The sequence below is a fragment of the Mobula hypostoma genome, chromosome 4 (assembly GCF_963921235.1).
Source record: "Mobula hypostoma chromosome 4, sMobHyp1.1, whole genome shotgun sequence".
NCBI lineage: Eukaryota > Metazoa > Chordata > Chondrichthyes > Myliobatiformes > Myliobatidae > Mobula > Mobula hypostoma.
Genome location: NC_086100.1, coordinates 187,033,384 through 187,047,595, shown reverse-complemented (window position 1 = coordinate 187,047,595; position 14,212 = coordinate 187,033,384). Strand labels below are relative to the sequence as shown.

The following is a 14,212-nucleotide window of genomic DNA, read 5'->3' as shown; positions in this document are numbered from 1 at the left end:
TTCAAAGTAAATTTATTATCAAAGTACATACAGTATGTTTCACCATACACAACCCTGGCCTGCCCTCAGTGGAGGATCAGAGATGGAGAGGGTCAGCAGTTTTGAATTCCTCAGTGTAGTTATTTCAAAGGACCTGTCCTGGGTCCGGCATGTAAAGGCCATTATGAAGAAAGCATGGCAGTGCCTCCACTTCGTTAAGAGTTGTGAAGTCTAAAATTTTGACTAGATGTGTAGTGGAGAGTATACTGACTGGATGCATCACAGCCTGATAGTGGAAACACCAAAGCCCTTGAATGGATAATTCTGCAAAAAGTAGTGGATACGGCTCAGTCTACCACAGGTAAAGCCCTCCCCACCATTGAGTACATCTACACAAAGCGCTGTCATAGGAAAGCAGCATCCGTCATCAGGGACACGCACCACCTGGACATGCTCTTTTCTCACTGCTGCCATCAGGAAGAAGGTACAGGGGCCTCAGCACTCACACCACCAGGTTCAGGGACAGTTATTACCCCTCAATCATCAGGCTCCTGAACGAAAGGGGATAACTACACTCAATTTCACCTGTCCCATCATTGAAATGTTCCCACAACCTATGGACTCACTTTCAAGGACTTGAGATCTCATGTTCTCGATACTTATTTCTTATTTAGTTATTTACTGTTTTTTTTTTTCTTTTTGTATTTGCATAGATGGTTGTGTTTTACACATGGTTGAATGCTCAAGTTGGAGCGGTCCTTCATTAATTCTGTTTTGGTTCTTCCTCTGTGGATTTGCCTGCAAGAAAATGAATCTCAGGGTTGTACAGAGTGACATATATGTACTTTGATAATGAGTTTATTTTGAACTTTGTGATTCATTTTCTTGTGGAAATGGATGCTAGAAATGGGGGCAGATCCATGCCCCTAGCCACGTGCTCAGTAAGTTATGGCTGTGCGTCCACTTCAGCGTTTTTTCACCTGAAATCCATATGGTCCTTTAAGATTCCAAACAGCTGTCAGGCTCAGCCATAGAGTCACAGACGCACACAGCAGAGAAACAGGCCCTTCAGCCCAAATGGACAAGTTACCCAAATGAGCTTGTCCCATTTTCCTGTGACAAACGAACTATGGAACAAAGTCAGTGGGTCGAACACTTGTGGGTGGATAGGACTCCCTAACCCCCACCTCGTTTCATTTAATTTTTTATGTTTCTCCCTCTGTCTCCATCTTTCACCTATCTGCCGCCGTCTGCCAAATCCATCCCTTCCCCCCACCATCTGGTGCAACATGCCGTCAACTTTCACCCCTCCTTGGCCTACCCATCAACTCAGACACTTGTGTCACCACTCCCCATCTCCTCCTTATCCTATACTGGCTACCTCTCCCCTCCACTCTCAGTATGCGGCATCTTGTGTCTCGGTTTGCCTGTGTTTGGCCCATATCCTTCTCTGCCTTTTGTTCCTGAACTCAGTGGTGCGGGATCTAATGCTCCTGTACCTCCTGCCCAATGGTTTAGCATGAAGTGGTCTGGATGGTGGAGGTGTTTGACAATGGTTGCTGCCTTCTTATATCCCTCTAAATCTTTTCTATAATCTTCGCAACTTTGGTTTGAAATATTTCAGTGACTCAGCACCTATCACGCGTCAAGGTAAAGATTTTCAGTAATCTCACTTCTAAATAACTATATCTTATCCTGGCTTTCCTTCCAGATCTAGATTCTCTGACCAAAGGAAAATAACCCCTCTCTGTTCATCCAGCAGTTCCTCCAGCTCTTACATAGCTAAGCTTAATTTAACAGCAGTTTTCAAAGCAAATCATCATTTTTTTTTACCTTTGTTGCTAATCAGACTTTTGAACCATGAATCACAGTGACTCTGGAGATCACCTCTCCATAAATCAAACGCCCCAAACACAGCTCATCTATCACAGGGCTCGAGGGGAGCAGCGGTGAAATACACTGTTAAAGCTGACACTGCAATGTACAACGCGGGATATAATTCCACCATTTCAAAGCCGTGAAGGGTTTTAATGGGAGAAGCTGACAGGAGGGTCAACAACTACAGATTAAAAGCAATTGTCGTAGGAACCAAGCGGGAGGGGATGAAGCAATAATTGTTTACACGGTGAATGGCTCTGATCTGGAAAGAACTGTATTTGCCTGCTGCTTTTGTAGCCTCGCTGGGAGTGTGGCAGACAAAGCATGTTTATCTGAAGCTGGATGAGGGAGAATTATTACTCAATACAATAAATTATCCAGATTTGGAGCATCCTGCCTGCATATTTGGTGAAAGCAGGTTCAATGGTAACTTTAGAAAGGGAATTGGATAAATACACAAAAATAATTATACTGTAGGGAAGATGATGCGGAGGATACATGACTGGTTGGAGAACTCTTTCAAAGGGATTGCACAGCATAATGGGCTGAATGGCACCTTTATACACTGTTTCTTCCTTTGATTTACTTTTAATGGTCAATGCCTTTGGTTGTGATGAGAGACAGAGGATTAAAATTAGCAATGTGCCTCGCTATAACATGGCAGACCTTCCTGCTTGTCCTATGTACAGTACAAACTTCTCATCCTGCTGCTGCCATTTGGACGGAGGCACAGGAGTCTGAGATCCCACACCACCAGGTTCAGGAACAGTTATTACCCTTCAATCATTAAGCTCCTCACCTCAACACTGAACTGATTCCACAACCTATGGACTCACTTTCAAGGACTCTATAACCCATGTTCTCAGTTCTCTTTTGCAGTGGATTCTGGTTAATTGGGACACATTGGGACCAGTGCTCTTGGTCCCGATTAAGCAAATGCACCAATGAGCCAGTTTCAGGGAAATAGCTAAAAAGGTATAAAAAAAGACTCATTTAACTACATAACGAATTATATATTTATTTGAAATATGGAACAAATTAGAACACTACCAATACTACTACAGTACTATAAAGCTGTGTATTAGTTCCTAATCAGTATTAACAGAGGAATTCATCTGGTGGGTGCTGCCTAGCACCTCTGGTGAAGGGGTTTATTGTGTCCGTTCTGGGGCAGTTCACTTACCTTTGGTCCTTACCAGACCCCTCAGCTCTCTTCTGTGGCTCCAAGGACTGTTTGAATGCGACAGTGGCCACCACCACTTCCAACCACCCCTCCCGTACACCGATTCGACAGGTGGGCCAAACTGCGTGAGGGTAGCTAGTGGGCCTCATACCAGCTCCAGCAAACTTGGTGGATGAGATCTACAGTGAGACCCAACGGCCAAGAAGACGGCTTTGCCACTCTTTGTGGAGGGTGGAGGTCATGATAAGGCACAGAAGAAGTCAAGTTTATCCACTGAAAATGATTAACCAATGGACTAATTAACTGGAACCTACTGTACTTACTGTTCCCAGCTCACTGGAACAGGTCAGGACACCTTAAGGCTGACACAAGAATCTACAGATGCAGGAGGCTGGAGCTTATGTAGTTCTGACCTGAAATAGCAACAATTTGTTTCTTCCCACAGGTGCTGCTTGACCCACTGAGTTGCTCCAGCAGATTGTGTGTTGCACCTTATGGTTACTCTGTGTGTGTGTGTGTGTGTGTGTGTGTGTGTGTGTATGTGTCTGTGTGTGTGTGTGTGTGTGTGTGTGTGTGTGCGCGCGCGCGCGCTGAGACAACCAGAGGGGGGCGCTGTCCTTGGGGTTACCAGTTGTCAACATGTATTCAAAATCACCCAGGAATGACTAAAATATTAGAAGAGTATTGATTAAGATTAGGGTGGCACAGTGAGAGGAGTTGTGGATTCATAGCTCCAGTAGCCTCTATTCAATCCGATCCTTAGGCACTGTCCGTGTGGAGTTTGCACGTTATCCCCTGCGTGCTCCCATCGCTGCCAAAATCCCAAATATGCATGGGTCAATAGGTTAATTAGCCATTGTAACATAACATTTGGATGGCAGGGTGGAGATACGTCTCTACCACAGGAGGTGTAAGGCGCCCCTTTCCTCCGCTCGCCTCCAGATCACCTGCAAGATAGAGCACTTGCTTTGGGTCACGTGAAGCCATGGGAGCAGGTGGTGGATGGTCATTTGAGCAGCTGGTGCATATCACAAGTCCTGGTTATGCGACCACTGATGCCAGGCAGACAATCTCTGAAGAGTATTGATAATGGTTGGGGCCACCTGTCCTGTGAAGACACTGCCCAGAAGAAGGCAACGGCAAACCACTTCTGCAGAAAAATTTGCCAAGAACAATCAAGGTCATGGATAAGACCATGATCACCCACGTCATACATCACGGCACATAATGAATGAATAAATGAACAAACATGACATTGTTTGTAGGTGAATGTTAGTACCTACGGTGAATTGATGAGAACTTATTTATTTATTCATTGAAGGGTTGGGAGAGGGTACATTGGCTAAGCCAGCATGTAACTGCACATCCCTATTTGCCATTTTAGAAGGTAGTGGGAGTTACATTATTTATTTAGAAATTTATTAATTAATAGTTCCACACCCTCCCCACCCAATAAACCTGTGCTGCCAAATTGCACCCATTTGGCCAAGTAATCTACTGTACGACTAGTGTGTGGGGGGAAGCCCAGGCAGTCACAGACAGAACATAAAATCTCCTTACAAACAGCAGCAGAATTGAACTCGGGTCGCTGGAGCTGTAGTAGCGTTATACTGACCTCTACATTACAGTGCCAACCCTGAAAGAAAATGCACCTTTCTCAACTGCTGCAACCGTTGATGTACAGATAGACCCACAATACTGATAGGAAGGGAGGGAGTGCCATGATTCTAACCCATCTGAGGTGAAGATAAAGTGATATTTCCAAGTCAGGAAGTCATGGGGAGTACTGTGAGCAGTTTTGGGCCCCTTACCTGAGACAGGACGTGCTGCTACTGCAGAAGGTCCAGAGGAGGTTCACAAGAATGATCCCAGGAATGAAAGTGTTAAAGTATAAGGAGCTATCGATGGCCCTGGGCCCCTGTATGCACTGGAGTTTAGAAGAATGGGGTGGGGGGGGGGGGAAATCTCACTGAAACCTATGCAATATGGAAAGGCCTAGATAGTGTGGATGTGAAGAGAGGCTTTCTATAGAAGACTAGAAGGCACAGCCTCAGCATACGAGGAAGTCCCTTTAGAACAGAGATGAGGAGGAATTTCTTCAGCTAGAGGGTGCTATTCTGTGGAAATGATAGCCACAGATGACTGTGGAGGCCATGTCATTGGGTATATTTAAAGCAGAGGTTGGAAGGTTCTTCATCAATAAGGACATTAAAAGTTATTGGGAAAAGGCAGGAGAATGGGGTTGGGAGGAAGAATAAATCAGCCATGATTGAAATGGCAGAGCAGACAGAAGGGGCCAATTGGCCTAGCTCTGGTCTTTTGGTTTTAAAAAAGGATATCATCATAGAATTAGAATAAATGGATGCTTCATGCAGACTTGTTTCCATGTGACATTGCTCTTTGACTGTTAAAAAGATGAATATTAGAAGACTAAAGTAAGCCATGCACACACTTAAAAACAAAATAAGAATATTTAAACTCGACAGTGTGAAAGCTTTGCTGAATCTTTCTCCTAGAGGCTGATTTCTCCCATTGTTAATAGCCTGCAGTGCTTGGGTTAAATTCAGTGGACAGAGCTGGGAAAGTTGTGGAGCTTGGCCTCCACTGAGGCAACATGTGGGTCACCAAATGGAAGTCCATGCCAAATCTTCACTCTAGGATGGCCTAGGTACAACACAGGTGATGGCATATGTGGGCAGGGCTTAGTGAGAATTCTCCTCATTAATTTAATTAGAGGTTCTACCACATGCTCACTCCCTCCATTGAAGTCTTCCACTTCTCAACAGTGCAGTGATGTTGTCTTGCACACAAGATCAGATTCATTCAACTTTCCCAGAGGTTCAAGATCCCTTACCTGCTTACCATTAAAATTCCGAGTGTGACATTTCTGACAGAGCATTAACTTCATATCCTGCTCCACAGTTGTCTCCTGACCATATCAGATAAAGTTTAGTTCAGATGAAGTTTCTCCACCAAAACGTCACCTATTTCCCTCTATAGATGTGCCTCTGCAGATCTCAATCTGAGCGATTTTCTGGTCCATTTTTAAAAATTTAATGATACAATGAGGAACAGCACAATGAGCCACACCACCCAGCAACCCACCTATTTAACCCTAGCCTAATCACAGGACGCGTTGGCATGTAACCAAGTGGTTAAGGCGTTCGTCTAGTGATCTGAAGGTCGCGAGTTCGAGCCTTGGTTGAGACAGCGTGCTTGTGTCCTTGAGCAAGGCCCTTAACCACACACTGTTCTGCGACGACACCGGTGCCAAGCTGCGTGGGTCCTAATGCCCTTCCCTTGGACAACATCGGTGGCGTGGAGAGGGGAGACTTGCAGCATGGGCAACTGCCAGTCTTCCACACAACCTTGCCCAGGTCTGCGCCCTGGAAACCTTCCAAGGCGCAAATCCATGGTCTCAGGAGACAACGGATGCCTATATAATCACAGGACAATTTACAATGACCAATTAACCTACTAACTGGTTCAGCCTAGGTCCATGGGAGGAACTAGAGCACCCGGAGGAAATCCTCATGCTCACAGGAAGAACGTACAAACCTTTGAACTCCAAACACCGACACACTGAGCTATAACAGCTAACCACTAAATGCGATGCTACCGCAGTGCCCCGACATTTCAGTGTCAACCACTTTGCTTTGAGTTTGGAGTCAGATGTGACCCAGTAAGGATGGCAGATTTCTTTCCTGAAGCACACTAAAGAACAATAAGTTTTAGTAAAGACAATAATCTACTTTCATTGTCAAGATTTATGTGATTATTTGATTTTGAATTTGCTGGCTCTTACAAGTTCTATCTCTGAAATCTCTGCCTTGTAACTTAACCAGTTATGCTATCAAACCAGAGTAACACACGCAAAATGCTGTAGGAACTCTGAAGGTCAGGCAGCAGCTATAGAAAGGAACAAAGAGTAGACATTTTGGGCCGAGACCCTTCATCGGGATTTGAAAGGAAGGGGAGAAGAAGGAAGATTAAGAGGGTGGAGGGAGGGGAAGGAGTACAAACTGGTAGGTGACAGGTGAATTCTATGACAGAGGGGCTCAAGCAGTTAGAATTTTCTCCAAGGAGAAAGATCGTAGCTATTTCTTGATCCAGAGAGTGGTTGGAAGTTGTTTGTAAGAGGGAATAATTGGTAATTGATGTATTATCGTTAAGTACTGAGATAAAATGAAATGTTTTTGTTTGCATGGAATCTGGAAAGATCATTTGACGCATAAATAGATTGAGATGGTAGAAACAAAAAAAAAATGAGAGAATGCAGTATAGAGCAAACATGCAAAAATCTGCAGTTGCTGGAAATCCAAAGCAACACACACAAAATGCTGGAGGAACTCAGCAGGTCAGGCAGCATCTATAGAAATGAGTATACAGTCGACATTCCTCAGGACTGAGAAGGAAAGGAGATGCCTGAATAAAAAGGTTAGGTGGGGGGGGGGGGAGGATGCTAGCTGGAGGGTGATAGGTGAAGCCAGGAGGGTGGGAAAGGTCAAGGGCAGGAGAAGAAAGAATCCATTAGGAGAGGAGAGTGGACAATAGGAGAAAAGGAAGGAGGAGGGGACCTGGGGGAAGTGATAGTCAGGTGAGAAGAGGTAAAAAGCCAGAATAGGGAATAAAGGAAGGGGGTTGGGGGAATTATGTTCACTAGGAGAAATGGATATTCATGTCAGCGGCATATAGTGTAACAAAGTGAGTCAAAGAGAGGACATTGGGTTAGTATAAGGCTATGAGATTAGTGTTGGTTTGACTGCAGACCCAATACTGACACAATATGCCAAATACCTATTTCAATGATCAAGGATCAACTTTATTTGCCATATATATTTACAGGTATTAGGAATTTTCCATGATGTGTGGACCAGGGTGCAACATGCAACAACAAACAACAACATTCAACAATTATAAAGAATAAAGAATTATATAACAAATAAAGTCAAAGTTTAGATATGGAATAAAATATACATAAATACATAAAAAACAGCATATATTTACAATGTAAAGAGCTTTTTGAATACCACTGAAAATCCCAAACCAGGAACTTTTCTCAGTAAGACATTTACCGGCTTGGTCAAAATCTCTGTTTATTCTTACTTTATATGAGAGAGCTGATCTGAAGCTTGAATGTTTATAAAATAAAAGCGCAGAGAGAAGTTCTGTGAGTAGTTTTGTGTTTATGCTTGTGGAATGGAAAGGCAATGATAATTCCACAGGATTGGAGAGAATTGCAATATTCAGATTGGTAATATAACTCCCTGCTGAGAGAGGAGAGTCTGATGTAGCTTCGCTGAATCCTGAAGGCACTAACACACTTCACTAGCTCACTATTTTTGCTCTCTTTTTGCACTACCTATGTCTGATGGTTTCGGCCTGAAACGTCAACTGTACTTTTTTCCATAGGCGTTGCCTGGCCTGCTGAGATCCTCCAGCATTTTGTGTGTGTTGCTCGGATTTCCAGCATCTGCAGATTTTCTCTTGTTTATTTTTTAACATATACTCAGAGGTCCCTTTACTAGGTATAGGAGTAGTACTTGGTGTGGTCTTCTGATGCTGTAGCCTATCCATTTCAAGGTTTGACGTGTTGTGCTTTCAGAGTGGTGTTCTTCTGTACACCACTGTTGTAAAGTGTGGTTATTTGAGTTACAGTTACCTTCTTGTCAGCTTACACTAATCTGTTCATTCGCCTCTGACATCTCTCATTAACAAGGCTTTTTTTCTGCACACAGGACTGTCACTCAGTCGATATATTTTTTTTTGTTTTTCACACCATTCTCTGTAAACTCTAAAGACTGTTGTACATGAAAATCCCAGCAGACCAACAGTTTCAGAGATACTGAAACCATTCTGTCTGGCACGAACAGTCAGTCCACAGTCACAGTCATCTAGATCACATTTCTTCCCCATTCTGATAGTTGGTCTGAACAACAACTGAACCTCTTGACCATGTCTGCATGCTTTTATGCATTAAGTTGCTGCCACATGATTGGCTGATGAGATATTTGCATTAATGAGCAGGTGTACAGGTGTACCTAATAAAGTGAGTGCATTTCTGAATGTAATTTACAGTATATTTTTTGTATTGCACTGTACTGCTGCCGCAAAACAATAATTTTCATAACGTGTCAGTGATAAGAAATCAAAATCAGATTCTGATACTTCACTGCTAACAGAAAATTGCCATTAAAATGCAGACTTGACTTCTTTTCTGTGTTTTGTACACATCAGCTATCTAGCTGGCTTTACAGAACCATTCATGTTTATAGCACAGAAAAAAAAGACAGTCCAGAACCAGTTTCTCTGCTCTCTCTTTGCCTCTTGACTGATAGATCCATCACCCTACATTGTGTTCCTTCACAGGACTAGAACAATAATGATCTTTGTTAGACATGAATTACAGGGCATTGTTTTTATTGTCCAGAATATCCCCCACTGATATATACACTCTATTGAACACACGGTGGCAAGCAGTTCTGGTGACTTATCAGCACATCTGGCCGAATGGTGGCACAGTGGTTTAAACTACTAGACTAACATCCAGAAGGCTAGAATATCGATCAGGAGCCTCCGATTCAAGTTTCATTGTGGCAGCTGGGATACATAATCACTTGTAATTAATTAAATCTGCCATAAAAAAACAAATATCAGTTAAACTGAATGTGGATCTGCTGGTGTTGTAAAAGCCCATCTGCTTCACTTTCACATTGAGAAACTGGACATCACTACTTTCTTGTCTGGTCTGAATGTGAAGCCAGACCCAGAGGGACAAAGAGTGACTCGTGACTGACATCAAAATGCCGGACTGGGAAGTTAGGGATGGACAGTAAATGGAGACACAAGAGACTGCAGATACTGGAATAAAATGCTGGAGGCACTTTGGAGGATCTAAAGAGGGAAATGGGCATGGAATAAAGGGACAATAAATATTAGTTTGGCCAGTAGTGACCTGAGTAAATATCGTGATTTGGCTGTTTGGCAGGGAGAAGGTGATAGGTGAAGCCATGTGGGTAGGAAAGGTAAAGGGCTGCAGGTGAAGGAATCTGATAGGACTGGAGAGTGGACCATTGGAGAAAGGGAAGGAGGAAGGGATCCAGGAGGAGGTGATAGGCAGGTGAGAAGAGGTAAGAGACCAGAAAGGGGAATTGAAAAAGATGGGAGGAGAAGCGTTTTTTTTATTCCCAGAAGGGGAAATCGATATTCATGCCATCAGGTTGGAAGCTACCCATATGCAATATAAGGCGTTGCTCCGCCACCCTGAAGGCGGCCTCACTGTGGAACAAGAGGAGCCCAGAGACCGACATATTGGAATGGGAATGAAAATATTTGGCCACCGGGAATTTCTACTTCTGGTGGATGAAGCAGAGGAGCTGGAAGAAGCAGTCCCCCAATTTTCGACAGGTCTCACAAGTACGGAGGAGGCTGCGTCGGGAGCACTGGACACAATATGTTGGATGTGGAGGCTCGCCGGGTAGCAGGCACTGTGAGGACGACCACCCAGCACAATCTGCCCGCATTTAAGATTTGCTTTATTCGTCACGTGCACACCTAAACATCAAAACCTGCCGTGAAATGTGGCATTTTTGTGCTGGGGGCAGCCCACAAGAGTCGCCATAATTCCAGCGACAGCACACCGCTCGCTAATTCACACCCCTACGTATTTGGAATGGGGGAGGAAACCCGAGCACCCGGAGGAAACCCAGGCGGTCAGGGAATCGTACCCGACCGGTAGTCGCCGCCGCTGTGAAGCGATTGTGTTAACTGATGTGTTATCGTGCCGCCCTGTACCTCTAAACCCCTCCTATACATGTACTTATCCAAATGTCTTTTAAATGTTGGTTCTGTACCTGCTTCAACCGCCCTCTCTGGCAGCTCGTTCCACCTACACACTGATTGAAGAAATTGCCTCTCGGGTCACCTTAATTTTTCTTACCTCTCACCTATGCCCTCTAGCTTTTAGGTCTTTTAGGTACACTTCCGGGGGGGGGGGGGGGCGGGGAAGGTGCTTGTGCGTACACCCTACCTCGGAGTATCATGCCTTTTATGCGTCTCTGTAATGTCATCCGTCAATGTCCAGGGCCTGAACTCCTACCCTTTCAACCTCCTGAAAACTCAGTCCCTCCAGTCCTGGGCAGCATCATGGCAAATCTTCTCGGCACTCTTTCCCGTTTAACGACGTCTTTGAGAAGGTTGTTGCTCCTTGGCCTGGGTGATTCAAGTTGTCTACTAGATGCTTTCTTAAATGTTGTGAAACTATCTGCCTAACCTTTGGATCGGGCATCATTTAAGTCAAACATTTTTTGGGGGAAAAGTTTGAAATAAAATATTTCCCCATATCAACCTTTTAAAACTTTTTAAATCTGGATAAGGTTTCCAAAACGATCAGATGAAAGGTGAAGGGACCCTTTTTTAAGCACGGCCATCTGTTCAGATCTGTCATGCTCTGTCTGTCTGAACGAGCAGTGACAGCAGGTCTAATAATAATGTTCAAAGGGGACGGGAGGAAATGCATTTGAAACGACTGGGAGCGGTTTACTGGGACTAGCCAATTATCTTTTTTCAAGGGGACAGCAGGTACATAATGGACTGAATGGCCCTCTGTAACTGTCTCACACGATGAGCATTAAAACTGTATTTTAAACACCATCGAGTTTCTGTGAAAGCTGGATATTTTAAATCGGTTTTCGACGCTACAAAGACAGGAGAAATGAGACATTGATTAATACAGATAGACCTCCTTCCTTTAAGTCAGGGGTCCCAAGGAGGGAGTTAATGTGTGGAACTTTATGGAGTCTTGTTTACTCTGTCCTGATTGAACAGCAGCTAGATTCTAGCTTCTCGCTGTTCTTGGTACAGAAAGAGCGAACGAAAGCTGCCGGAGTTCTCAGATCTGCGAACGTTCGAGACATAAAGGCATTGTCCATTTGGTTCCGGCGAGACTGGGAGAAAGGGTTAACCCCCAGATCCTTCAGATTATCCCTTCCAGCACACAGTCCAACTCCGCGTCCTTCGCTTCGCCTCTCGCTCGCGAATTCCCGCGCTTGGTAGGACGGGATTAAACGCTTGACAGCTCCGCTCCGCCACCGAGCCACCGACAGCAATGCCGATCTTTAAAAGACGCAGTAACCTCTAACCTGTCTGTACAGCTATACATTCCATTTTTAAACGGGCTTAGGACATGTTCAATAAATTAGCGCGATTCGAGGAATGGGATAGCGAAATGATCTTAAATAAAACGCAGACAAGTCGAGCAATCCCCTTCAATATATACACTGTATATCTATATCAATATACTCCGGGAAATGCACATTCGCACTCACAAGTTTGCGGACATATTCACACATTTGCACACACGCGCAACAAAATACACGCTCGCACTTACAGTCAAACACAAACTCACACATTCACACACACCCACCCACACACACGTTCATACACACATCAACGCACAAAAGTACTTCAGGACTCACTTATTAGCAGATTCATAAACTTACACTTAAGCACAATCACGCGCGCGCGCGCGCGCGCAGAGATTCACACAGGCACGCACACAGACACTCGCACAGACAGATATATACACACACACACACACACACACACACATCAGCGCATTATCTCCAAATATAAAAATGTGTTAGACTAGGATAGACAGGGCAGGACTTCGCGGCACCGACTGATTCCCCAGTTCTGGATCCCACTCCCACCGTGTCTCTGCTAAAATTGGAGTGAATGTTATGGAACCCATTCTGCTCCGGTGAAGATATCTCTCCCTCACTATCCGTTTATTTTCTTCTCTCTTCCCCTTCTCTCTTTCTGAATCTTAACTCCCTGGTTTATCCAAACTGGTTAAAGTAGCCTTTCATTCTTCCTTAAGACATGGCATAGATCTGATCAAATAATTTCCCGAATATATATTTCTACCCTGGGGTTTCATTGCATCGAAAATAACTGAAAGAAAAAAAAACTAATCTTCACTGGGTTGAAAAGTTGGAAACCCGCTTCCCCGCGAAATAAATCCCCACTGTTAGGACAATGAACCCCGAATCTAATCCTTAGAATGCAATGTAACTGTCTTGTCCGTGCAAGAGAAGCTCGCGGTTCACAGTAACCCCGTAAAAAGAGATCTATAATAAAAAGCCACTTTTGCAAATTTTGAAACGAATTACAACTATTGGATTTCAAATTTTTAACAGACTGTCGAGGTCTCTATATGTCTACCAGTTATAAATAGCGTGATACGGCTCGTGCCTCTACATCAACCTATTAAAAATACTGAGTACTTACCAATAAGTGTCAAGGCTAAATAAATCCCCATCAGCAACATTGCGTGTGAACCGCTCCCTTCTCGCAAATTCAAATCGATTCAAAAATCACTTGTCCAATCGTGTATAAAAATTATAATCCGCTGGGTTTTGCTGGGGTCTTTCCTTGGTATCATTCCTTATAAGATTCGATGCAAAAAAAAACAAACGTCCGTTCAATTTGATGGGGGAAGAAAAAGAGAAGCTCAGAACTCTTCTAAATCCCCAGTTTTAAAAATTTCTTTCGCTAAAAGAGCAAAGACAGCTTGTCAGTTGAGATTCGCGGTTTCCTGCACCGCCCGCACTGGGGAGGGTTTTAAATCCGCTGTGTTTAGATAGTAAATCATTTGCTCTTTCTGTCCCGACCCACTCTGAAAGAGGGAGACTGTAAAATATCGGCGCACGGCTATCCAGCTGTGAGCCTCTCTCTCTCTCTCTCTCTCTCTCGCTCTCTCTCTCTTTCTCTCTCTCTCTCTGAAGCTCCTATGTTCTGCCGCCTGGCGTCAGTGGCAACAAGGCACCGCTTAAAGCAAGGAACTTGCCCACACTCACGGTCCACCTGAGCGTCCAGGACCAATCTACACGGCGCTTTGAGCGCCAGTTTCTGCCGCTGTAAGTGTCCCATGGATGTGCACTCTGCGGCCACTTTATTAGGTACGGAATTGGAACTCTGTGTGGTCCGCCGCCAGCCTACCCACCATCAGGGACATGTATACAGCAAGGTGCTGGAAAGGGCCAGTAACATCATGAAAGATCCCACTCCCAACAAGGAGAAGGCATCCACGCCAAGACCACCAGACTCAAAAACAGTTAGCCTTCTCCAAGCAAAACGGCTGATTAACAGGTTCACCCACTAACCCACTCC

At 44.3% G+C, this 14,212-nt stretch overlaps 1 protein-coding gene across 5 annotated transcripts in view; it reads right to left on the bottom strand.

Annotated features, from left to right (window-relative positions):
- The window catches only part of gfra4a (GDNF family receptor alpha 4a), a 422,120-nt gene extending 408,366 nt beyond the window's left edge, over window positions 1-13,754 (bottom strand). For all 5 annotated transcript variants that reach the window (XR_010017776.1, XR_010017777.1, XR_010017775.1 and 2 more), the window contains exon 1: window positions 13,331-13,754. Coding sequence is in view for 2 of the 5 variants with exons in the window: in XM_063047126.1 (XP_062903196.1) it covers window positions 13,331-13,370 (40 nt within the window). In the remaining 3 variants the exon portion in view is untranslated. The remainder of the gene's footprint in view (window positions 1-13,330) is intronic.
- Window positions 13,755-14,212: the final 458 nt, after the last annotated feature.